At 51.9% G+C, this 24,620-nt stretch overlaps 2 protein-coding genes and 1 long non-coding RNA gene across 4 annotated transcripts; 2 read left to right on the top strand and 1 right to left on the bottom strand.

The window, feature by feature from the left end:
* The first annotated feature begins 250 nt into the window (after positions 1-250).
* On the top strand, positions 251-7,315 carry LGALS4 (galectin 4). 2 transcript variants are annotated; one of them, XM_008540374.2, is made up of 10 exons: positions 251-410; positions 720-808; positions 2,135-2,339; positions 4,297-4,431; positions 5,853-5,879; positions 6,005-6,043; positions 6,230-6,259; positions 6,554-6,642; positions 6,824-6,989; positions 7,070-7,315. In XM_008540374.2, exons 1-10 carry the CDS (start codon positions 366-368, stop codon positions 7,214-7,216), a joined length of 972 nt encoding a protein of 323 aa, XP_008538596.1. In that variant the 5' UTR covers positions 251-365; the 3' UTR covers positions 7,217-7,315. The 2 variants fall into 2 exon arrangements, with proteins under 2 accessions (XP_008538596.1, XP_008538597.1); XM_008540375.2 differs by lacking the exon at positions 5,853-5,879.
* Positions 7,316-15,360: 8,045 nt separating this feature from the next.
* LOC103564560 (galectin-7) lies at positions 15,361-17,928 on the bottom strand. Its single transcript, XM_070632724.1, is given in 5 exon segments — positions 15,361-15,518; positions 15,521-15,553; positions 16,130-16,331; positions 17,080-17,168; positions 17,798-17,928. Coding segments are annotated over 5 exon segments (423 nt in total). The 5' UTR covers positions 17,813-17,928; the 3' UTR covers positions 15,361-15,434.
* Positions 17,929-18,051: 123 nt separating this feature from the next.
* On the top strand, positions 18,052-20,126 carry LOC139085448 (uncharacterized). Its single transcript, XR_011543743.1, has 2 exons — positions 18,052-18,419; positions 19,596-20,126. It is a non-coding gene; the product is annotated as an uncharacterized lncRNA (long non-coding RNA).
* Positions 20,127-24,620: the final 4,494 nt, after the last annotated feature.

Below are 24,620 nucleotides of genomic sequence, written 5' to 3'. Positions count from 1 at the left end.
GCTAACAGAGATCTGGGCAGGGTTTTATGGGCTCTGATAAGGCCCTGGCGGGGGCGAAGTTCACTGGCACCTCCTCTTTGCAGAAGGGCCTGGAGGAGGGGGCCCTGAGCCGAGTCCCCCAGGCCTGGCCCAGGTGACCCAGGGTCTGGCTGGTCACCCATGAGGCTGGTAAGAGAATCGGGTCCAGGGATGCTCTAGGCGAAGACGTGAGCGTGGGATGCCCAGAAAAGGGACCCTGTGGACCCTGCCCTGCCAGCCACGCCCTTCCCCTCAGGTATAAGAGGCGCTCATCAGCTGCCTTCTGCCACCATTGCTCACTCCTGCAGCTCTCCTCAAGGCACAAGCCCTGAGCCCAGCCCGGCAAGATGGCCTTTGTCCCGGCACCCGGCTACCAGCCCACCTACAACCCGGTGAGATGCCGGCCCAGGCCCTACCCCAGGCCCTGTCTAGGGTCCACCCTGAGCCCCACGCTGTTTGCCCTCGGCCTGATCCTCCGAGGGGCTGATGGACCCCGTCCCGGCCCTGCGGCTTGACCGACTCCCACCCCGAGACGCAGGCCGCTCATTTCAGACCTGACTCTTGGCCTTCACCTCCACGCTGATCCCTCACTCCTTGGGTCCCGCTCCCTTGCTTAAGGGAGTAGGGGGGGCTTCCCAATGAGGGGTAAAGGCCGCAGCAGGCAGATGCCTTCGAGGCCCCTCACCCGGCCCCTTCTACAGACTCTGCCCTACAACCAGCCCATCCCGGGCGGCCTCAGCGTCGGAATGTCCGTTTACATCCAAGGAGTGCCTAGCGAGCACATGAAGAGGTAAGACCCGCCCCACGCCAGGCCAGGCTAGGAGGGGGCTCCAGCCGGGGGCTCCAGCTGGGGGCTCCTGGCCTGGGCGCAGGAGGCCGTCTTCCCTTCCTCCACCCTGGGTGGGGAGGAACTCTCTGTCACCCCACCCGATGGTCTGGGGAATCCTGGGCTTGGCGATCAGATCAGGAGGGGGGACACTGGGGGCTGGAAGGGGTCAGGGAAGGTCCCCATGAGAGGTGGCCCCAGGTCGGGACTTTGGGCTGGAATTGACGAGTGTGATAGCATGAATTAAGGTGACAGGCTCGGAGCCGGGCCCCCAGCCTTCACGTCCCGGCTCGTCACTTACCAGCTGGGTGCCTGCAAAAGTGGCTGGACCTCTGTTTGCGAATCCTGTTTGAGGATTCAATATACAAACATGTAGGACTGTAAAATAAACACTGTCACGAATCTTAGCCTTTGTTATCACCTTAAAATGGTGATCAATATTGAATTTACCTCATAGGGCTTTTGTTCCTTTATTCCTTGTTTCTTTGCTCACTGAGTGTCTGCTCTGGGCCTAGGCGCCGGGGACAGAGCAGTCACCAGGACAGACAAAGATCCCTGTCCTTGTGTAGCTGACATTCTGGTAGAGGAGACAGATCGACAATAAATAAGTCAAATCTATAATACGTCAGATGATGAGAAGCTCTATGGAGATGAATAAGGAGGGGAGATAGGGAGTAGACGTGGGGCAGAGGGCGTGGCATCGTCCGGGGAAGGCCTCCCTGCGAAGGGAACATTTCAGCAAAGATGAGAAGGAAGTGAGAGAGGGAGCCTGGGATGTATCTGAGGGAAGAGCGTTCCAGGCAGAAAGAACAGCCAGTGCAAAGGCTCTGAGAAAGGTGTGTGCCTGCCCCATTCCAATAACTTTGGGGATGCTGGTGTGAGGAGAGATGTGGAATGTGCATGCTCTGACTTGGGTGTCACAAGGTCTCTCTGGCTGTATGTGGGGAATGGCCTGCAGGGAGCAGAGAGATCTGAACTGAGAGATGTCAGGTACCTAGGACAGTGTCTGGCCCACGGTGGACGCAGAAACGCAGGAGTACCAATTGCAGTCCCATTGGAAGTTGGGGAGAGGCTGGGGGAGCTGGCCTGGTGAGGAAATGGACTGAGGGAAAGGGTGGCGGTGGGAACCCGCCTCCTGGAGCTCAGGGCCACGACCTCCTCCTCCCCTCTTGGGCCAGGCTGCCCTCCCTCTGGAACCTGGAACATGGTGGGGCGGAAAGGGCTTCCGGGAGGACGGCCCCATGTGCTGGCGGGTGGGGCACGTGGACCAGCTCTTCTGTGTCCCACCAGGTTCTTCGTGAACTTTGCGGTGGGGCAGTCCCCCGGGTCGGACATCGCCTTCCACTTCAATCCCCGCTTTGATGGCCTGGACAAGGTGGTCTTCAACTCGCAGCAGGGCGGCCACTGGGGCAAAGAGGAGAGGAAAAGGGAGATGCCCTTCCGCAAGGGTTGCCCCTTCGAGCTGGTCTTCATGATCCTGCCGGAGCACTACAAGGTGGGAGCCTCCCCTCCTTGCTCCCCACTCCTCCCTTCCTCCCTTGTCCCCTCCCTTCCTTCCTCCCTCCCCTCCTTCTCTCAGCCTCTCCTGTCTCCCCTCCCCTCCTACCTCATTTTTGTCTTTTCTTATCCCTCTTTCCTGCCTCTTACAAAACTCCCTCACCTCTTTTTCTCATTTCCCTTTCCTCCACCACGGAGAACCTTGTCACACGTTGACCGTCCATCACCTCGTTCCTCTGTGCTCTCCGAGTGTGTATTTTTGCTGTTTCTTGTCGAGAACTCTGAACTCACACAAAGGGAGCACCGGGACGGTGACCCCATCTCCTGGGCCGGCTCCAACAGCTGTCCACTTGAGTCCCTCTGCTTTCACCTCTACCTCACACCTCCCCTCCCATAGTCTTTAAAAGCAAATCCCAGAGAGCACATCATTTCATTCAGAAATAGTTCCGTTTTTAAAAACACGGTCACGATGCCATGGTCACACCTTACACATCGACAGTTCTTCCCTGGTGTCGCCGCATATCCAGCCAGCGGCCGGTTATCCCATAAATGCCATCAGCTTTGTTGATTTCTACAGTTAGTTTGCTTAAATCAGGGTCCAAAGGAGGCCCACACATTGTGACGGTTACTATTCTTCAAGTATTTTTTGATGTGTTCTTACGGTGTGACCCAGGTACAGAGAACCATCTGCACGAAGCACCCAGGTTTTTTGCAAAGAGAATGCCCCCCGTGTACGCAGCACCTGGGTCCACAAACAGAACGCTCCAGCCCCAGAAGCCCCCTCATGTCCCTCAGTCCCCTCGTCCCCAGGGCAGCCTTTATCCTCACTTCTCTCGGCCTGGATAGTGTCTCTGCGTGTTTTTTCAGGTTCTCTCCTTACGTATTCACCGCTATGTTACACTCCCCCCACCCCCCGCTGCTTTTCTCCGTCATCATTTATGTGTTAGAGCCCCGCGTGCTGTCACCCCTGCTCTGCGCCTTCTGCTGGCTGTGCAGGCCTCCCGGGCCATGCTCTGAGCTCCCGCTGTCCCCGCATCTGGCTCCCCACAAACAGCCCTGCAGGGGATGTCCCGGTGCCCATTCACAGCCACATGCCCCACCTGAGGAGTGTCCTGGGGGGAATGGCCGGTTGGAGGATCTCCCTGGACTTGACTTGCCCTCCTGTGGGCACAGCTTTCTAAGCTCATCACCGAGGTTAATGTCATGGTTTGAAGTTAGACAGACAAGGATCCGAGGTTTGCAAGACTGGAACCTGGGCTTTGCCACGCCCCCAGGTGTGACCTTGAGCTGGTCGCTCTACTGCCTGGAGCCTCCGCTTTCTTGAGGGACAGGACCAATCTCTTGTCCTGCCTCACGGAGCTCTTGAGACAGTGACCACATTGATATCACTATGGAAAGTACTAGCACCTGGTGAACTCTCGGTCCTGCGGAGGTGGCTCTCAGCCCTGTGTCCACGGCTTAGCACTCAAACTAGACTTCCGTCCTCTCAGCGATGATCGCAAGGCTCTAGCCAACATTTCCACAACGCCTCTGACAAGCCTTGCTAGCTTTCCATCTTCCCGACAATCCCAGAGTGAGCCCCCATTTTACAGATGTGGAAACAAAGGCTCAGAGAGGTGAAGCAACTTGCCTGAGGTCACACAGCCAAGACATGTCAGAGCTAGACCTCAGACTCAACTCATTTGGTGCCAAAACCAGGACTCAGACTCTGTTCTCTCCCTATCTCCACCCCCAGATGAAATTCTCTATTCTCTCCCATCTCCCCCGTCTGGGAGGTGACTTTGGACCCCGGCTTGACTTCTGACTTGTGGATGCCAAGCTTCCTGACTTGGAGGCTATCCCAGCTCACCCCCAAGATTTGTCACCTCAAGTTTAAAAAGGTCCCTGTCTCCTGCTTCCTGCTTCTGCTTTCCCAAGGTTGTGAGTGCCGACCCTGACCTCCCCTGGCCCTGCAGGTGGTGGTCAATGGAAATTCCTTCTACGAGTTCGGGCACCGGCTCCCCCTCCAGATGGTCACCCACCTGCAAGTGGATGGGGACGTTCAACTTCAGTCAATCAACTTCATCGGAGGCCAGCCCTCCCACCCCCAGGTGCGTGGGGCCTCCCTCTCTTCTTTACTTGCTTCCTTCCTTAGTGCACTCCCGTAGTCACTTATTTCCTGAGCTCCTGCTCTGTGCCAGGGCCTTTGCTGGGTAATGCCGTGGACCCAGACGCCACCAAGGCAGTCCACTGGGGAGACAGACATGTCACCAGACGGTGCCGGCCACAAGCAGTCAGGGCCGGGATGGGGGACATACAGGAGGTTTGGGGAGGCGGGCTTCCTGGTGGAGGAGGAGGTGTGGAAGCTGAGTCAGGAGGAGCTCTAACGACAAGGCGCACGATGGCGATCGCTGGTGGGACCTTGGCCTGGCCGACACCCCCACCCGGTCTGTGAAAGCTGAACAGACACGCGCCCAACCACCTAGAAGCCCCTCTCCAGGTCCACAGTGAATGACAGGACACCCACCTACACACACCAGGAACTCATGGGAGCACTTCCTGGAGGGGCCCCGACTCCAGGCTCCCCACGTGTCCTTCAGCCAAGGAGGGCTCTACGCTCCCAACCTGTAAGCCCCCGGCAGCTCCACAGGGACCGTCTCTGCTCATCAGCAGCCTCCTTTTACAGATGTGGGAAACGAGGCACAGGGACCTTAGGTAACCTGCCCGAGGTCACAGAGCTGATCTAACGCACGCACGGAAAACATCAGGAACGTCTTCATCCGCGAGGCGGCCGTGGGCTTGCGGGGGTTCATTTTCCTATCGGGCGTCGTCCATACATTTTAAAAAACCACAAGGCTATTTTTAAAAGGCCTTCAGAAGAACTGACTTGAGATGGAAGTCAAGGTGGAAAGGGGTTCATTAGGAAGAGAAGGAGACAGAGAGAAGCGTGAATCTAAGTTCTCTGGGGAAGGGAAAGGTGTTCGCGGCGCAAGGAACCACCTGTGCAAAAGCGTGTGGAAGAGAGAGGGAAACAGCGATGGAGAGAGACAGAGACCGAGAAACAGAAGCAGAGAGACACACACAGAGAGACTGTGAGGGCCTGAGACAGACAAGGGAGGGACGGGAACTGGGCTGGGTCCAAGGACTCCCAGGCACCCCGTGGTGGGCGTCAGGGGCTACTCGCGCTTCCCGAGGAGGCGGGCAGGGGCATGAACTGTGTGCGCCTGGGAGGATGTTCTGGGGGAGAGCACACTTTATTGAGCGGGAAGGAGAGGGGCACATGAGGGTCCTGGAACAGCAGGAAGCCAGGACAGGGGAGGGGACGAGAAGAGAATGTACCAGGCTTGTCCTAAAGGGATGGAGCGAAATTCACTTCTAAACACAGCAGTTCCCTCTCCATCACTGAGCCATCTTGGAGCCCAGCGTTCCCCGGGATGGCGGTGGTGGGTTGCCCAGGGCAGGCATCCTTGACACCCTGGAGGCTCTCGTTTGATGTCCCCCTCATCACCTCTTTCTCCCTCTGTGCCCACAGCCACCTAGGGGTTTTCCGCCTCACCCAGTAAGTACCTGCTGGTGGGCGGTGGCTTTGGCCTTGGGTGGGGAGTTCGGTGGCTGAGGAGGTCTCTGGGCAGCAGAAGGGCCTCCAGCCCCCTCACCATTCCATCCTGCCGTCTATCCACACAGGGTCACGGACACAGCTACCCGCAGCAGGGTTCCCTGCCTGTAAGTGGGAGGGTTACATGGCCATCTGGTGGGTGGGGGGCGGGGTGGCGAGAATTGGGGAGTTGAGAGAGGTTGGCTCCCCACTTGCCCTAATCCAGCGCCCAGAGACACACCCGCATGTGGCAGATGTGCCGGAGATGTTTGTCGAATATTACAGAATAACATCTGTTCTTCCTCACTTCACAGACCATGGAGGGACCCCCAGCCTTCAACCCGGTAAGGCGTCCTGCAGGAGTCCAGGGCCCTGCAGTGGGCAGTGTGTGGGGAAGCAGGACCCAATGGTGGTGGGGGGCCCTGGTCCATGGGCAGCCCTGCGAGGGAAGGAGATAGAGTGGGCAGAGGGGGTTTGGGGCGGGAGGTGGGGAGAGGGTGGAGTGGTGGTCAGGGTGGGGAGGGGATGGGGGTTGGGGCATTGCCTAGGAGGAGTGGGTTCCCCTCACTGAAAATTCGTCCCTGTATTTGGCTTCTGGAGATCTGTGAGATGATGGGACCCATGCTCTCTTCCCACAGCCTGTGCCGTTTGTGAAGAGACTGCAAGGGGGGCTTACACCTCGAAGAACCATCATAATCAAGGGCTTTGTACCCCCCTCAAGCAAGAGGTACAGAATCTAGATGGAGGTGGGAATCCGCAGCCCCCTCTCCCCTCAGACCCTGGAGTCTGGGCCCTCAGCTGCCGCCTCCACAAGGGACCCAGGAATCTAGGCCCCAGCCCCTTCCTTCATTGGAGAACCAGGTTCTGGCTCCCAGCTCACTTCGATGTCTCTCTATCTCTGCCCCCAGCTTTGTCATCAATTTCAAGGTGGGCTCCTCAGGGGATGTGGCTCTGCACATGAACCCCCGCCTGTCTGAGGGCATTGTGGTTCGGAACAGCTTTCTGAATGGCTCCTGGGGATCCGAGGAGAGGAGGATCCCCCACAACCCATTTAGAGCTGGCCAGTATTTTGACGTGAGTCTGGAGTCTCCTTACCTGCTTCGCTCTAAAGCCTCGGTCCTGGCCCTGGCCTCATGCCTGCCCTCTCCTTGCAGCTGTCCATTCGCTGTGGCACAGATCGCTTCAAGGTTTTTGCCAACGGCCAGCATCTCTTTGACTTCTCCCATCGCTTGCCGGCATTCCAGAGGGTGGACGTGCTGGAGATCCAGGGTGATGTCACCTTGTCCTACGTCCAGATCTGATCTATTCCTGGGGCTATAACCCTTGGGAACACAGAGAGAAAGATCCTATAAGACTCCCTTCTAAGCCCCTAATAAAATGTCTGAGATATCTCATGAGTATATGTGACCCCTCACCTCCCTCACTGCTCCTTCCTTCTTTGGTTCAATCATGCACTGCCCATTCAGCCATCCGGTTGTCAGTCCATCCATCTTCTCATCATGATAAATCTAGGTGTGCTCCAGACTCTGATCTTAGGGCTTTATGTGTATCCATTCATTCATTCCTCACAAAAACACCAGGAGGTAGAAACTATTATTATCATCCATCCCTCTGTGAAAGATGAGGAAACAGGCAAAGAAAAATAAAGCAAATTGCCACAAAGCCCATAAACAAAAGAACCAGAATTCAAATCGAGGTGGTCTGGCTCCCAAGGCCACATACTTAACCACCATACAGGCTGTTGTTCCATTCGTTCATGCATTCCCCTCTCCATTCATCCATGTCAACATCCATCAATCTCTCCATGCATCCATCTAACCAAAAGTCCATCCATCTATTCATCAAACATCCAGCCATCTAGCCACTCTTCAATTTATCTATCCATCTGTTTATCCAGCCATCCTTTCATCCAACCCTTTATCCATCCACCCATCCATTTATCTCTCCACCAATCCATCTCACCATGCAACAATTTCTCCAAACATCCATGCAAGTATATGTTCTTCTATCTGTCTAAACATCCAACCATTCATCCACTTATCAATCTATCTAGCTCTCCATTTATCCATCTGTTTGTCCATCCATTCATCATCCAACCCTTCACCCATCCATCTCCCCATCCATCCATTCAAACATTTAACCATTTATTAATTTACTAGTCCATCTGTCTATACATTCAGCCATCCTTACAGCCAACTTCCATTCATCCATTCATCTTTTCATCACTCCATTTGTCCATGCAATTCTCTGCCTTCCATCACATCCATCCATCCATCCATTTGTCCTCCATATGACAATTTATCCCTCCATTCATCCCTCCATCCATTTCTCCATTCTCTATCCAGTCATCCGTTCATCCCTTAATGATCCATTCCTCCATCCATTTCCAACTGTTTATCCATTCATTTAGCTCTCCATCTTTCCATCTCTCCACTAATCATCTGCCGTCCATCCAACCGTCTTTTTATCAAGTTACTCTTGTGTTGATTTAACCATCTGTTCACTTATTTACACTTTCATTCATCCATTCATTCCCTGCTTTATTTACTCACTCACTTGTTCACATATGCGTTATTCAGTCATTTGTCAATGTCTGTTCATTTTTTCATTCATTCATTCTCTTTATTGTTGCCTTCATTCATCAGGTTTAGTTCTCAAACTTGGCTGTACATTGCAATTACCTGGGAGCTTTTAAAAAAATATTGATACCTGACCCCAACACAGACCATTATTATTAGGTTAAGCCATATAAAAATACCATTTTTGTAGGTTGAAAGTGGTTAAATATCAACAATTTCATATGTTCTAGTCTAGTAAATCAGTAATGGGTCATGGGCATCAATATTTTTATTAAACTCAGACCCTGGGATGGATGCCAAGGAGGTGAGGAAGGGTGGAGGGCTGACCTGGGCAGCCTCCAGTCTGAGGTGCTCTTTTCCTCCTGGGGTACATGGGAGGGGAGACTCCTTCTCCCTTCCACCCCCCTCCCTCACTGGACAGTTGATGCCCAGGGTGGTGCCTCCCAGGAATAGTAGTGGGGAGACATGTCAGCTACAGACCCCAAAAACGTTCAGAGAGAGAGGTGGAGACTGGAGCTCCTCCCAGAGGTTGATGCCCTGAATGAGCTTGAGGGGTCACAGTTAGTTTTCTATTGCTGCTGTAAAATGTTTTAAGAAATAATGGCTGAAAACTTACCAAATTTCATGAAAGACATTAATTTATAGATCCAAGAAGCTCAATGAACTGCAAGTAGGATAAATACAAAGAGATGTATATCTAGATTCATTTTAGTCAAACTTCTGAGAAGAAAAAAGACAAAGAGAAAACCTTGAAAGCAGCAAGTGAAAAACAAGTCATCAGCTACAGACGAACAGAGGCACAATTATTGGCTAACTTTTCATAGAAACAAAGGAGGCCAGAAGGCAGCTGAACAATTTATTCAAAGTGCTAGAAGAAAAATAAAACCGTCAACCAATATTTCTATATTCAACAAAACTATATTTCAAAACTGAAGGCAAAAGAAAGACATTCTCAGATAAACAAAAGCTGAATTCATCGCTATCCAACCTGCCCTTTAGGGAATACTAAAGGAATTCCCTCACCCTGAAATAAAATGGCATCAAACAGAAACTCAAATCCACAAGAAGAAATGAAGAGCCCAGAAATTATAAATATGTGAATACATATTTTAAAAAATTGTATATTTTTCTTTTTTCTTCTTTTTATTTAAAAATAAAAATAAAAACCTATATTTCAGGGTGTCTAACATACACAGATGTGATATATATGACAACAATAGCACAAAATAGGGTGGGGGATGGAAATATATTGGAGCAAAACTGCTATATTTTACTGGAATTAAATCTGTATCAACCTAAAGTTGGCTATGATGAGTTAAGGTGTATATTGTGATCCTTAGAGTGACCATTTAAAAACCAGCTTTCAAAATGTACAGTTAAAAAAATCAAAGGTTTGGGGCCGACCCCGTGGACGAGTGGTTAAGTTTGCACACTCTGTTTTGGTGGCCAGGGGTTTCGCTGGTTTGGATCTTGGGCACGGACCTACACACCCACTCATCAGGCCATGCTGAGGCGGCGTCCCACATGGCACAACCAGCAGGACCACAACTACGACATACAACTATGTACTGGGAGCTTTGGGGAGAAAAAGAACAAGGGGGAAAAAAAAGATTGGTAACTGACGTTAGCTCAGTTGCCAATCTTTAAAAAAAAAATCAAAGCTGGAATTTAAGTGGTCCACTAAAAATTGTTTGTTTAACACAAAAGAAGGTCGTGAAGGAGTAACAGAGGGTAAAAACAAATAGCAAAATGGCAGCCGTAAAGCCAACTATATCAATAATTGCAACTTCTGTCTTGGCCTTGCTCTCTAGCTCTCACTCCTGGATTGCTCCTCTGGGAGGAGTCAGTAACTTCTTCAGTCCTCTGGAAGGGTCCACGTGACGAGAAACTGGAAACTCCTCCCAACAGCCGTGTGTGTGAGCCTTCCTGGGAGAGGCTCCTCCAGTCTCAGGCAAGCCTTTAGAGCAGAGGTTGCAAACTTTTTCTATAGTGGCCATGTAGTAAATAGGTTAAGCCTTGTGGGTGATCCAGTCTCTGTTGCAACTACTCAACTCCACTGACAAAACACAAAAGCAGCCCTTAGGCAATACATAAATGAAAGAGCGTGGCCGTGTGCCAATACAACTTTATTTATGGACACTGAAATTTGAATTCATAACACTTCAGTGTTATGAAATACTACTCTTTTTATTTTTTCTGCTATTTAAAAGTGTAAAAACCATTCTTAGCTTGTGAGCCATCCTAACATAGACAATGGGTGGCTTTGGCCCACGGCCGTAGTTTGCCAAACTTTCTTTTAGATGACTACAGCTCCACTGATAGTGTGGCGGCAACTTCATGAAAACTCAGCGCCAAGACCATCTAGGTAAGCCACTCTTGGATTCCTAACTTCAGAAACTGTGTAATATAATAAATATTTGTCATTTTATGCTGCTAAGTTATGGGGTAATTTGTTATGAAGCAATAGGTAACCAATACATTGTCAGACTGGATAAGAAAGCAAGTTCCAAGTATATGCTGTCTACAAAGGGTGCACTTTAGATCTAAGACATAAATAAGTTGAAAGTGAAAGGATGAGAAAAGATATACATGCAAACGGTAACCATAAGAACATAAGAAGGACAAAATTAATATCAGACACAATAGATGTTAAAAGAAATTGTACCAGAGACAAAGAGCGACACTTCTACAGGCTCAATACATCAGACACATATGTATATATCAAGTAAACATATCAAATATATAGATCAAGTAAACATGTACACTAACAATGGATCCCAAAATCCATGCCAGATTTGAAAGGACCAACAGATAATTTAACAATTGTAATTATAAATTTCAATACCCCTCTTTCAGTAATTGATGGAACAACCAGACAGAGATGAGTAAGGATACAGAAGACATAGACATCATCACCTCAAGAACTAGAAAAAGAAGAATAAATCAAACTTAAAGTAATAGAAAGAAGGAAATACTAACGAGCAAAGTGGAAATCAATAAAATAGAAAATCGGGAAAATCAATGAAACCAAAAGAAGGTTTTTTTAAAAGATCAACAAAATTAACAAACCTTAGCTACACTGACCAAGAAATAAGGGAGAAAAGACATAAAATCAAGAACAAAGGAAGGGGACACCACTAATGACTCTAAAGAAAATAAAAAGGATTACAAGGGAATATTATAAACAAGTTTGGGCAAACATGTTAGGCAACTTAGATGAAAAGAACAAATTCCTGGGCAGTCAGAAATTATCTAAATTAACTAGAAAAGAATTAGAAAATGTTAATAGACCCTTAGCAAGTACAGAAATTGAGTAATTTAGGGGCTGGCCCGGTGGCGCAGTGGTTAAGTGTGCACATTCTGCTTGGGCGGCCCTGGGTTCGCCAGTTCGGATCCTGGGTGTGGATCTATGCACTGCTTGGCAAGCTATGCTGTGGCAGGCGTCCCACATAAAGTAGAGGAAGATGGGCATGGATGTTAGCTCAGGGCCAGTCTTCCTCAGCAAAAAGAGGAGGATTGGCAGCAGATGTTAGCTCAGGGCTAATCTTCCTCAAAAAAAAAAAGAAAGAAAGAAAAGAAATTGAGTAATTTAAAAATATTTCTACAGAAAAACCCATGCGCAGGTGGTTTAACCAGTCAATTCTATTAAATATTAAAGTAATATCAATCCTACAAAAACTCTTCCAGAAAAATTGAGGCAGAGGGAACAATTCCATAATTATTTTATGAGATGATTATTACCTTGATACCAAAGTCAGACAAAGATATCACAAGAAAAGAAAACTACAGACCAATATCTTTCATGAACATAAATGCAAAAATCCTGAACAAAATATTTGAAATCCAAATTATTTGATCCAAAATATTTGGAAACTGAATCCATACTATGTACAAAAATGATTATACATCTTAACCAAGTGGGATTTAACCCAGGAATGCAAGGTTGGTTTAACATCAGAAGATAAAATCATGTAGTAAGAAACGAGTCCACACTCATTTCTTAGAGGCTCATTTCATAAAGACTTGTTCACACCATCCTAATTCATAATCCAGCACTGGAAACAACTCAAGTCCATCAACAGGTGAATGGATAAACAAGGTGTGGTATAGCCATACATTGGAATACGACTCAGACAAATAGGGAGGAATTACCACGACATGAAAACACGTGAAAGAACCTCAACAACATTAGGCTGAACAAAAGTAGCCAGACAGAAAAAAAAGCCTAGTTCTATCCAAAATTTTAGAGCAGGAAAAGCTACATTATGACGATAGAGAGCAGGCAAGGCTGCCAGGTGCCAGGAGGGTGCTTGGGAAGGGGTGACGGAGATGTCCTGGACCTTGACTGCGGTGCTGGTCATACAACCATATGAGTTTGTCACAATTCATGGAAGTGTACACCTAGAAAGGGAGAATTTTATTGTATGTATATAAATAAAGTTGATATTAAAAACCTCAATAAACTTGATACTAAAAAACAAGACAAAACACGATTTCCCAGTGGTTTAGATCACATTCACCTGGCTCTGGTCCCTGCTCCACCTGGAACAGGTCACTGAACCTTCTTGAGCATCAGATGCCTCATTTGCAAAATAGGAATAATAAGGGTATCTACCCCAGAAGCTCTTCTTGAGGACTGCAAGAGTGGTTAGCACAGGGACCAACACCTAGTGGGGACTCAGGAAATATGTAGATATATATTTCAATTTTCCAATATTTTGGAATATTTATCTTTCAAAAAATATATATCTAAATACACATATATATTTCAATTTCCCCCAAATGCATAGTGTATACAAATTATTATAGAAAAAAGGCTGGAAAGAAAAACACTAAAATACTAACAGTGATTATTATCTGGATCGTGAAATCATGGGTGATTTTAAATTTGTTATTCCCCATTCTGGAATAAGCATGCTTACATTTTATAATCAGAGCAGAGATTATAAAAAGGGAAAAGGTCCTGCTGACGTAGGTCCGAGGACACTCAGTGTACCATTGTTTGAGTGTAGTGAATGATATGACACAAACACACATTCAGGAGGGCTCAAGTGACATTCGTCACGTTATTGATTCCTTGCAAGGGAGCACTGGGCAGCCAGCAAAGTGAGTGACACTGGACACATATATACTGGTCAGCGACAAAAACAAGGTCAGTGGATGAAGGATGCTACCGTTTATGCAAAGAGGGAAAAAACCCGAATATGCCTGTGTTTAGAAGTGCATAGAGAGTTTTGGAAAGATACGCAAGAAATGAAGACATGAGTAACAGCAGTTTACTCTCATAAAGGACGACTTTCCTTTGCATATATATTTTTTTATTTGGAAATGATGAGAATAAGTTGTCAACATGCTTCCTGATCACCTTCAGATACTTTATTGTGTATTTTCTACAAACGAGAACATTCTGCTGCATGTCCACTGGAAGGCCACGGCAACTACCAGGAAATTAACATGCATGGATCGTGACCATCTCACGCCAGGCCCCCAACCACCGTCACCAGCTGTGCCAATAACTGTACTTTCCCCTGTATACTTTTGAAATTTGTACCGTCTCTATACGTTATCTTGACAAAAGTTTAAAAACATACTTGACACGGGCAAGTAAAATCTAAGTCATTCCACAATGAGCGCTGGGGACCAGGGAAATTCAGACTTCCTTGGGTCCTCCACTGAGAGAGGGGACCCTTCATTCCACGGCCCACACAGAGACCCTACTCTCAAGGGTCGGGCATCAAGTGGGGTGGCTTCAGTCCAAGGGTCTCAAGGGGCAGAAAAACGGGTCTTGAGAAGACGCAAGCCTCGCCGCAGGGCCTGGTCTGCCCACTGCCCTGGGGTCTGTTAGGGTTAAGCGCAGTCCGAGCTCACTGAGCCTCGGTCCGGGCAGACGCAACCTCTGCAGGGTCCCAGGGGAGGGGGCAAGTCTGTCCAGCCCGGCGCGGGTTGCGGGCCAGAAGCCCAAAGAGAGTCCTGCCGGGGGCGTGGCTTCGAACTTTCCGGAAACCTGCACCTGGCTGGATGGCGGCCACGTGGCAGGGGCTCCATCCCGCAACAGAGAAATGTCGCCCCTGCACGCGCCTCGCTCAGGGGGCGGGACTCGGGGGCGCGCGGGGGGTCCCGGATCCCCCTCCCACGGCTATTCACTGGGGACGCAGCACCTCCGCACCCCCAACCCGACCAGAAAAGCACCGCCTGGCGGTCAGGTGTGAGCCTCCTGCCCCATTCCAGCTCCAGAATCTCCCAGGCAGGGCGGAGTCTCGCCGTCCGGGGTGCGGAGGAGGGAGAGGTGTGGGACTGAGGCTCATGACCGCAGTGGGGACCCAGGAGCCCGGCCCCTCGCGTTCCCGTCCCCTCCGCGGGCCAGCTGCTGCTCGGGTGCGCCAACTAGCGGCGACGCCCCATGCGCTTCCCAGCCCCTCCTCGCGCGAGCCGCCTCCCGCCCCGAGAGGCCGGGGATGGGGGAGAGGGGAGAAGGAGGGGCCGTGGCGCCGGGAGCCTGAGCCGATTCCTGCACCGTCGCCGCGAGGGGGGTCTCCAAGGGACCCGGCGGGGCGGACTCGACCCCCTATTTGCGGGTGGACGGATGTGGGGTCCGTTAGATCCGCGCAGGGGCCACCGGGGCAGCGCGTGAGCCCCCTGCCAACTCCATCAGATCACCCCAACGGCATGGCCGCCCGGCTGCTTTGCAAAGCAGCAAAGAAAAGCCCCGCCCCCACCCTTTCGCGACCCTCCTGAGGCCTCCCAGCCAGAAGCGGCCGAGGAGATCCCGCCTGGGCCACCGAGTCCCTGGGTGACCCTTAGTGAGTGTCTTCCCCTCTCTGAACCTGTATTCCTGGTCTGGGTGAAGGAGACACAGACGCAGAGGAGCGAGCTCACATTTTATTTGCCATCCAAGGGCCCTGGACCCCATTTCCGCCCTTCACCCGCAACCCAGGAGGGCTCAGAAGACCTTCACCGAATCCACCTGTGGGTCTCCACCTACTTCCAGCAGGCGCACGTTCGCCGGCGGGATCCGGTGGCGTGGCGGAAGTGGTAGTATTCCGAGTCTCCGACCACCGCCTGCAGGGGAGGGTCGGGGGTTCAGGACCCGGAGGCCGACTGCGGGGTCGGGCCCGTCCGGCCCCACGCCGTGTGACCTGGGCCCACTGGGAAAACGGGGCTGCAGTGCGTTCTAACGGCGCGGGGGTTCAGTGAGTTGCCTGGTGCACGCGAGCGCTTTGAAGGGCTGGCGGGGCCGTGATGCCCACGATTCCGGCGTCCACGGCCCACTCCTGACGGCCTGGTGGAGGAGGGTCTGTGGCGACCACTCCCGTGGGGACTTGTGTCTGGGCAAGTGTCTGAGCACGGCCTAGCCCCAGCCGCCGAGAGGCTAGCTCAGCATGAATGACAGGCAGTGGGGTCGGGACGGAAATGGGGGCCACGCCTCCCCGCTGGGACACCCCACCCTGGGCGCTTGGCTCTTGCTCACTGGTCGGGCCCCTGCCGCACACCTGCCCTCCGACATCAATGGGGTTGCACCAGGGGAGGGCGACGGACTGGGGACAGGCGCCCAGCCTTGGCCAGCTCCACCAGGGGCCTTCCCCCAACTGCTGAGGGACCTGGGTCTCGGCACCCATCCCTGCGGGGGAGACACACCTTGAAGCCATCTTCGGTGGTGATGATGAGCACGTCGAAGGGCTGCCCACGCTGGAAGGGAATGCCCTGGCCGCGCTCCTCTCGGCCCCAGCGGCCCTCCTGCATAGTGTTGAAGACCACTATGGACTCCTCCAGCCGGGGGTTGAAATGCAGGGCAACCTCGCCATCCTGCCCTTCCTTGCACACCAGGTTTATAGAGAAGCTGGTAGTTTGGGGAAGGGAGGGCATTGTATAGATAGCAGGTGCCAGTGGACTGGGCATCACCATGGCCAGAGCTCACCCAGACTTACAGGGAGCTGAGACTGTCACACGCCACAGAAGGAGGGGCTGTGGATGGGTGGCCAGGGAGCCCAGATACCAGGGCATCCAAAATCTGATTGGGGGCCTGGTCACACATCCATCGAGAAAAGGGCCACTGTGCAGTGGCCTGGGCCCCCCTCATTTCCACACAGTCTGGGAGTTGCCAAGGAGTCGTGGTGCTGATGGCCAGGCTGCTCCCCATTCCCGGGGCATCCCTAATTCCCAGAGGGCTGGAGGGTCCCAATCCCAGGGACCCAGTATTTTCAGGCACCCTAGAGGCCCAGGAAGCCTGACGTTCCCGGACCCAGGAAGTCATAGGGCCGACTGCCAAGGTCTCCCAGATGCCAGGGCACCTCCACGTCTCAGGACATGTTCCCACAGTTCCTGGACTCAGACTGGAAGTCATAGGACTAGGAACCCCGAGTTTGCCATGGAGCCCCAGATTCTTAGGGAGACATGGGAACCCCAGCTCCACAGTCAGGGGGCAAAAAGTGAAGACATCAGATTCCAGAAGGTCAGAAATGGCCTAGGGGTCCCAAAACCCCGGGGGTCAAAGGTGGCTCTGGCGCCCTGACCTCTGGGCTGGAAGAGATTGGGGTCAGCTGAGCCTGGAGCCCACCCACCCCTACCCGCTGGGGCCTGGGTCTCACTGGTGAGCGTTGCCGGGAACAACACCACGAATTCTCATCACGTTGCCCACTCGGATGCCCTCAGGCAGCGGGACCCTCGGCTGCACCTCCTGCAGGAGAAGGGGTTAGGGGGCCATGTGAACAGGGAGACAGAGGAGGAAAAATGACGGCTCAGCCCCAGGGAGGAAACGGACAGGACCCAGACCAGCAGAATCAGAGAAAAGAAAGGGCACAGAGAGAAGGAAAGAGAGCCCGAGACAGGGAGACAGCTGCAGAGAGAAACACAAAGAATCAACAAAAGTCTCCAGAGAGAGGGGCTGGCCCTGTGGCCGAGTGGTTGAGTTCCCACGCCCTGCTGCAGGCGGCCCAGTGTTTCGTTGGTTCGAATCCTGGGCGCGGACATGGCACTGCTCATCAAACCACGCTGAGGCAGCGTCCCACATGCCACAACTAGAAGGACCCACAACGAAGAATATACAACTATGTACTGGGGGGCTTTGGGGAGAAAAAAAAAAAGGAAAAAAAAAATCTCCAGAGAGAGAAACCCAGAGGAAGGCCCCAAGAGATGGGAGCATGCGGATGGGTGGGGTCAGCCACCACTCAGACTCTTCATAGCACACCCCAGCACCCACTTTCTCCCTCGGGACAGGGGATCCCAGCCAGGCCCCAGGCCCTCCCTAAGTCTGGTGCAGTCTGGCATCCAAGACCCCCCAAAGCCTCAGGCCCCTGAGGCACTCACAGTGCTCCCTTCCATGGCTGGGACAGTGGGACAGGCAGTGGGACAGGCAGTGGTGGTGGCAGGGATGGCCGCTGGGGCCTTAAGTAAAAGCAGGGTGTGGCTGGCCCTGCTGACTCCCTCCGCCCCTTTGTACACCCACCGCCCACACCTGGCTCAGACCCTGGCCCCCAGGCAGGCTGGCCTAGCGCCCTTTTCCTGGAGCCTCTCACCCTTCCCCTCCCTGAGTGCTCCCAGGCAAACTGCCCTGATCCTTTGACCTAATAATGAAGGGGACAGTTAATACTAATAATAATGACAGCAGAGAAGGCTCCCTGAGCCACCCTGCAGCCAGCCCTACCTTCCCCCTGCCCAGCAGAGAGCAAAGACCCTCATGCCCATTTGATCATGGAAAACGTGGGTCCTGAGAGGCCAACCCGGGGCTGCAGCTCCGGACCCCTCTCTCCCAGGTTTGGCCCTGCAGCCCACGGCTGAGGAAGTGTCTCCCCGGAAATTCCAGTTGACGCTCTGTCCTAGTGTAATAACTGTGGCAACAACATCGTCATGGAACATGGGGCTGCGAGGGGCAGGACTCGTGCCTGAAGTGGCAGCCGTGCCCTGGTGCCCAGAGCAGCGCCCACACACGGTAAGCATTCGGGAAATATGGGTGGGGAAGGAAACAGAGTAACAACAGCTGCCAATCGTGGAGCCTCTGGGTCTGCCAGGGATAGACAAGCATCACTGATGCTCAGCACAGGCCGGGCCGGAGGGGCGTCAAACACCCACAATGCCAGACGGGGAAACAGAGGCTCAGACAGGCGGGGCAATTGGCCCAAAGCACACAGCTGTGCACTAGCATGCTGACTGTGTCTCTGGCTTTCTTCATCTCTGGAAGTTTCTCTGTGTTTCTTCTGTCTCTGTGAATGCCCCAGTCTCCCTCTGCGTCTCTGTCTCCCCGTGTCTCTCACTCAGTCCGCCACGAGTTCCTGTTTCTCTCCTCTAAGTTTCCCTCTTGTCCCACCTCCCAGAACTGCTCCTCTCCCACCTGGTTTTCAGGACAAGGGGGTGGAGTGCAGGGTGTCCTAGAACCCACACCCCACCAGCCCAAGGAAGAGAATATGTGGGACCCTCCACCCAGGCCCATTTCCAGCCCCCATAACCCAACACTCCAGAAGAGGAACCCAGGCCAGGAAGGGCGGGGTCAGAGGGAGAAGGCTGAAAGATGGTTCTAGAAGGCAGGGAGAGGGAAGGGGGAGGAGGCTGAGCAGAATCCCCTCCTAACAGCCTGCAGGCCTGCTCCCCAGTGCCCCACCCTCCTCCCATAACCCTATTTCTGCCCCACCCTCCTCCCATAACCCTATTTCTGCCCCACCCCATAGGGGGCAGAGGCCTGGGCCAGAGATGGGTCGGCGATGGAAACTTTGGGTGGAGACACCAGACTCCGAACCGGACCTACCACCCCACCGTCCCCAGGCCTCCCAGACTCTCTCCCTGCCCCTCCCCACACTCGAGGCTCCCCAGGGGGTGGTGCAGTTCAGGGAGCAAGGGCCTCGGAGAGGGAGGCTGGGCGGCTGCATTTAGGGAGGATGCAAACACCCCGATTTTGCAGAGGAGAAAAGTGAGGCTCAGAGAGGGGCAGCCTCTCAGCCAAGGCCACACAGCAAGGTTGGGGCCAGGGCCTGGGCTGGAGGTCAGGTCTGAGTGCCGAGGGCTCATCACTGGGACTTTAAATAGAGAAGACAGTGGATCTGATGTTTTAACATCAACAACCAGGGTGCACAGTTTCCCAGCATGATGGCCTCCGTTCCTCTTTTTTTTTCAGGAAGATTAGCCCTGAGCTAACATCTGCTGCCCATCCTCCTCTTTTTCTGCTGAGGAAGCCTGGCCCTGAGCTAACATCCGCGCCCATCTTCCTCTACTTTATATGTGGGACGCCTACTACAGCATGGCATACCAAGCGATGCCATATCTGCCCCCTGGATCCGAACTGGCCACCGAGGCAGAACGTGCGAACTTAACCGCTGCGCCCCTTATAGAGAAGGCCGTCTGTGTTTCCTGCCTCGTCCTGTGGATTGCTGTGGATCCCAATGACTCACCTTCCCCGACTTCTTCATCGTGGCTGGATATTTCTTCACAAGCTGCTGACCTGCAGGTCCACACCTGACTTTGGTGTTTGGCCCAATGTTCACATTCAGTCTGTTATCAATTTAATGCTGGTTAATTTCTTGGAACCCAGATATGCTCACCCTTGACGCATCCTTATTCATTTGTGTTGATTATCTTTTTATCAGTCCTGGAATAATTTTGGGGGGAGCAATTTTTTTCATTTCCAAATAAATAGTGAATGTATTTATTTCCTATTATTCTTTTTGTTTTCAAGCCACATTCCACATTCATAAATTGTGCAGATTTTAATGGACTACTTGGATGAGTTTTGACATACACACACCTGTGCCACCACCACCCCCATCAGGATTCCTTGAGCCCCCGAAACAGCCAGCCCTTGTCCACCTGCCCCAGGAAACCAGTCATCCCACAGTATTTAAGAGCCACAAAGTTCATTTGCCGTGAAAATCAAGAAAAGACCGGCCAGCTGGCTGTGTTTGCTGATTTTGTCTTCCTTCAGGAAATAACTCAAGGGATAGGCAGCTCATTGTGTAACTGCACAAAGGGCACAATCTGGTCATCACAAGACAAAAGCCAGTCGTCCAAAGGCAAGATGGCACGAAGAAAGGGCATTTTATTCCAGCTTGCTAGCAAGAGGGAAGATGGCTGACTAATGTCCAAAAGAGCCGTCTTAAGGGGGCACAGAATCTGGAAGCAGTTATGTAGGCCTGTGGGTTATAGGGGAGGGGGTTGGAATTGTTGTCCCACGATTCGCCACACCAGATCTTTCCGTTGTCATTGACGATGGCTGTGAGCATAGACGCTCTGTTCTGGGGCCATCACATTCCTAAGGAACTCAAAAGAACGAAGTCATCGTCTCATTGCAGCTGGGAGGCACATGCACAAGGAGGGGTCATAAAATCTACAGAGCGCGTGGATCTCCTGGAGGGTGCAACCCAGCTGGGTCAGTTAGTCAGAGGCCATTCAAGGTTACGGCATGGTCTCTTTTCTACAATATGGCGTCCCTTACGTCAGCCTTGTGTTGGGCTGATATCAATGGCACCCGCAGTGGGTGCAGGAATTGAAATCCCAGGCTCGGTCAGTGTCAGCTTCTTGGTGGTTTGCGGCTGTTTTTTTGTGCACAGTGATGACAATTTGGAGGCCCCTTGGTTTTGTAAATGAATACTCAAAGGAGGAAAATGACCAGTTTGAAAATCTGACTTTCTTTTAAGCTGTGAAGTCCATCGGAACCTTACAGTTGTATTCATAAATACAGTAAAGTGTGCCCATCTGATCACTGCCGAGGGGAAGCATTTTCTGTCGCATTTGGTTCCATTGATAAACAGAGCTCATTAAACCCTCTTCAAGATTTTAAGCTGCGTGTGGGATTCTATTTTTGCATGTTATGTATCATGTATTTGCATGTATTAAGTTGTAAGCGTTCCATTGTCCAGTGAGCTCTAAGTCATCAGTAATCCTGTGCGTTCCACGCTTGAACTGTAAATGCAGGCCTGGCTCTTTCCCCTCCTACCCCCTCCTCTCCCTCCTTTGCTGGGCCAGGGGGTCCTCCAGCCAGTAGGTGGGTGAGCAAGCGTGGCTCTTGGAGTGGGGAGGCCTGGGGGGTCTGAGTGGGTTGAGGAGGTGCCCCTCCACCGGGGGTGGGTCCAGCCTGGGGGTCAGAGGGAGCAGGAGAGGAGGGCGCTGGGCAGAGGCTGGTCCTCGGGCCCGGGTATGGAGGGCAGAGGACAGGGGAGTGCCCGGCCCCAGCAGGGGAGGAGGTGTCTGTGTGGGGATGGGGCCCCTGGGAGGTGCTGAGGTGGTGAGGTGCGGAGGGCGTCCCTGGAGGAAATGGGGCGTGGGTGTCAGCGATGGGAGACAGAACCCCCCTCACTCTCAGAGGAGGGAGGAGCAGATGCCGAAAAGGAGAGGAGGCCCTTGGACCCTGTGAGGTTGGCTTGGAGTTGGAGGCATCCACGTGAACTGGTGACGTCCTGAGTTGTTTGTGGTTTTGGATGGGAGTGTCTCTTAAAAAAACTTTTTTTCTGTGAAAAAATGAAAACATACAATTGACCATTTTAACCACTTTTTAAGTGGACAGTTCGGTGGCATTAGTACATTCACGTGTTGTGCAACCCTGGCCACCATCCCTCTCCAGAACTTTCCACCTTCCCCAAATGAAACTCTGTCCCTATTAACCCCAGCTCCTCGTTCCCCGGCCCAGTCCCTGGCCCCCACGGTTCCCCTGCTGTCCCCATGCATTCGCCACTCAGGTCCTGTAAGAATGGAATCACAGAATTGCCCTCCGTGATGGATGAGCAGTATATGCACATGAAAGAGAAATAAATGTGGGTGCAAATCCGCATGCGCATGTCAGAGGGTGGCACACACGCCACCCCAGCATATGCCCCTTTGGCACAAGGGTTAATTTGAGCCAAAGGCAATTGCAAGACAGAGATGCAAGAGGACCTTCTCATCTTCCTTTTCTTCCTGAAAAAGGAGATAAACTCTGCCTGGGAAAGATGCCTGCCTGTCCCAGGACAGTGACACTCTTATCATGAGGTTGAGACCTGGAGAATTCCATGCCAACAGGCCTTGTTGAAATGGTTCCCATCTCCTTTAGCCTTCCCGCGATTGGTTTAGCTACTTTCCCACAGTTGCCTCTATTGTTCAACTGGATCAAAAGCATGAGAGTCAGCCATCTTTGAGTCTTCACTTCCTTATGAGGGCTCCAATGCCACATAAAATTGATATAAATGTGTCTGCATTTCTCCCATTAACCTGTCTCTTTGATAAGTCAGTTTAACTCTCGGGCCCAGCTGAGAAATCCTGGGCGGCTGGAGGAGGCGTTCTGCGTGCCCTACAAGGTGTAGACACATCTGCATTCACATGTCCCCCACCTCCATCCCCTGAGCGACCCCGGGAACAGAGACCCCTGGATCGCGATGGGTACACCTGTGCCCGGCTCTTGGTTCTGGGGCTGTAGCTTTCTGGACTCAAGGACTCTTGCAGAAACGGCTGTTTCCGAGGCCTGGACTGGGAGAGTGGAGGACGGGGCAGAAGAGCTCTGCATCGGGGAAGAAGGAGCGTTCACGAGGGGCTGGGCCACGTGGACTGTGGCTGCGTGAGCTCGCCTGGAGGACCCCACAGGGGGATCTGGGAAGTAGGAGTCACACGAGATGGTACTGGGAACGGAATAGGAAGCTGTGAGCCCAACTGCTGTTGTCTTACTCTGTTAGGGCTGCTGTAACCAAGAAATCAGCAACTGGCTGGCTTCTAAACCACAGAAACTTATTTCTCAAGCCTCTGGAGGCTGGGGAGTCCAAGGTCAAGGGGCCGACATACTGGGTGACTGGTGAGAGCCTGACTCTTGGCTCTTAGACGGCCTTCTTCTCGCCCTGTCCCCACATGTCTGAAGGGGCAAAGGAGCTCTCTGGGGTCCCTTTATGAGAACTCTCACCCCACTGGTGAGGGCTCCACCCTCATGACCTCACCTCCTCCCCAAGGCTCCCCCCACAATGCACTGAGGATTCGGTTTCAACATAGACATTTGCGGGCACACAGACATTCAGTCTATAGCAGATGTGAATAATGAAATGATAAAAGTTTGATGAAGAATGTGATAATTTTTGTCTAATTTCCAAGCACTGCCCCACAAAATGCTTATTAATGACAAGGGACAAAAGGGTAACTTCACGGTGGAGAAGCCTGGATGGGACACTGATCCCTTGATCCAAGTCAGCCTCACCAGCATGGGGACACGTGGAGGGCGGGCAGCTGGCTAGGATGCACACGGGGTCGCTTCCGTGGGTCTCCTGCCCAAAGTGAACCACCTGAGCCTAATGCGAGGAAACATCCACCGCGACCTTCTAAAGTGCCAAGGTCATGAAAGACAAAGGAAGAGGGAGGGGCCATTCCAGACTGAAGGGACAGACGCTAAGAGGACACGACAGCCGAATCATCGCCGGGCTCTGAACTGGATCCTTTGCTGCAGGGGACATTACGGGCCGACAGGCAGGACTTGCAAGGGGTCTGCAGGTCAGATGGCAGTGGGGGCTCAGTGTCGAATTCCCGATGTGGACGGTGTAGACGAATGTCCTCGTTTCCAGTAGATACTCATCAGAGCACTCAGGGCGGTGGGGCTTCCTATTGACCACTCACGACGTGTTGTATTTGCAACTAATCTGTAACTTTGCAATTGTTTCAAAATGTTTAAGTGACATAAAGATATAGTGTTTTACATACTTTTAAATGTTCCAATATTGTTTTAATGTAATAGGAATCACATTTTTATTTTTATTTTTTTTCTTGAGGAAGATTAGCCCTGAGCTAACATCTGCTGCCCATTGTCTTCTTTTTACTGAGGAAGACTGGTCCTAAGCTAACATCCTTACCCATCTTCCTCTACTTTATATGTGGGATGCCTGGCACAGCATGGCTTGCAAGCGGTGCCATGTCCACACCTGGGATCCAAACTGGCAAACCCCGGGCCGCCAAAGCGGAACTTGAGAACTTAACCACTGTGCCACCAGGCCAGCCCCAGGAGTCATATTTTTAAATTAAATTCACAAATCTAAATCATTACTGAATTATATACTTTAAGTTGGAATCACGACTATTCATTTAGTCATTTTAATATGCCAAAGTTCTTTAATACATTACACATACTTAATATATCAAAATTAACATATTCTTGTGGTATATATACATATACAATGGACTACTACTTGGGCCCGAAAAAGGA

Source organism: Equus przewalskii, chromosome 9, assembly GCF_037783145.1.
Source record: "Equus przewalskii isolate Varuska chromosome 9, EquPr2, whole genome shotgun sequence".
NCBI classification, from domain to species: domain Eukaryota; kingdom Metazoa; phylum Chordata; class Mammalia; order Perissodactyla; family Equidae; genus Equus; species Equus przewalskii.
Note: the sequence above shows the minus strand (reverse complement) of the source record. Positions and strands in the feature narration are given on the sequence as shown.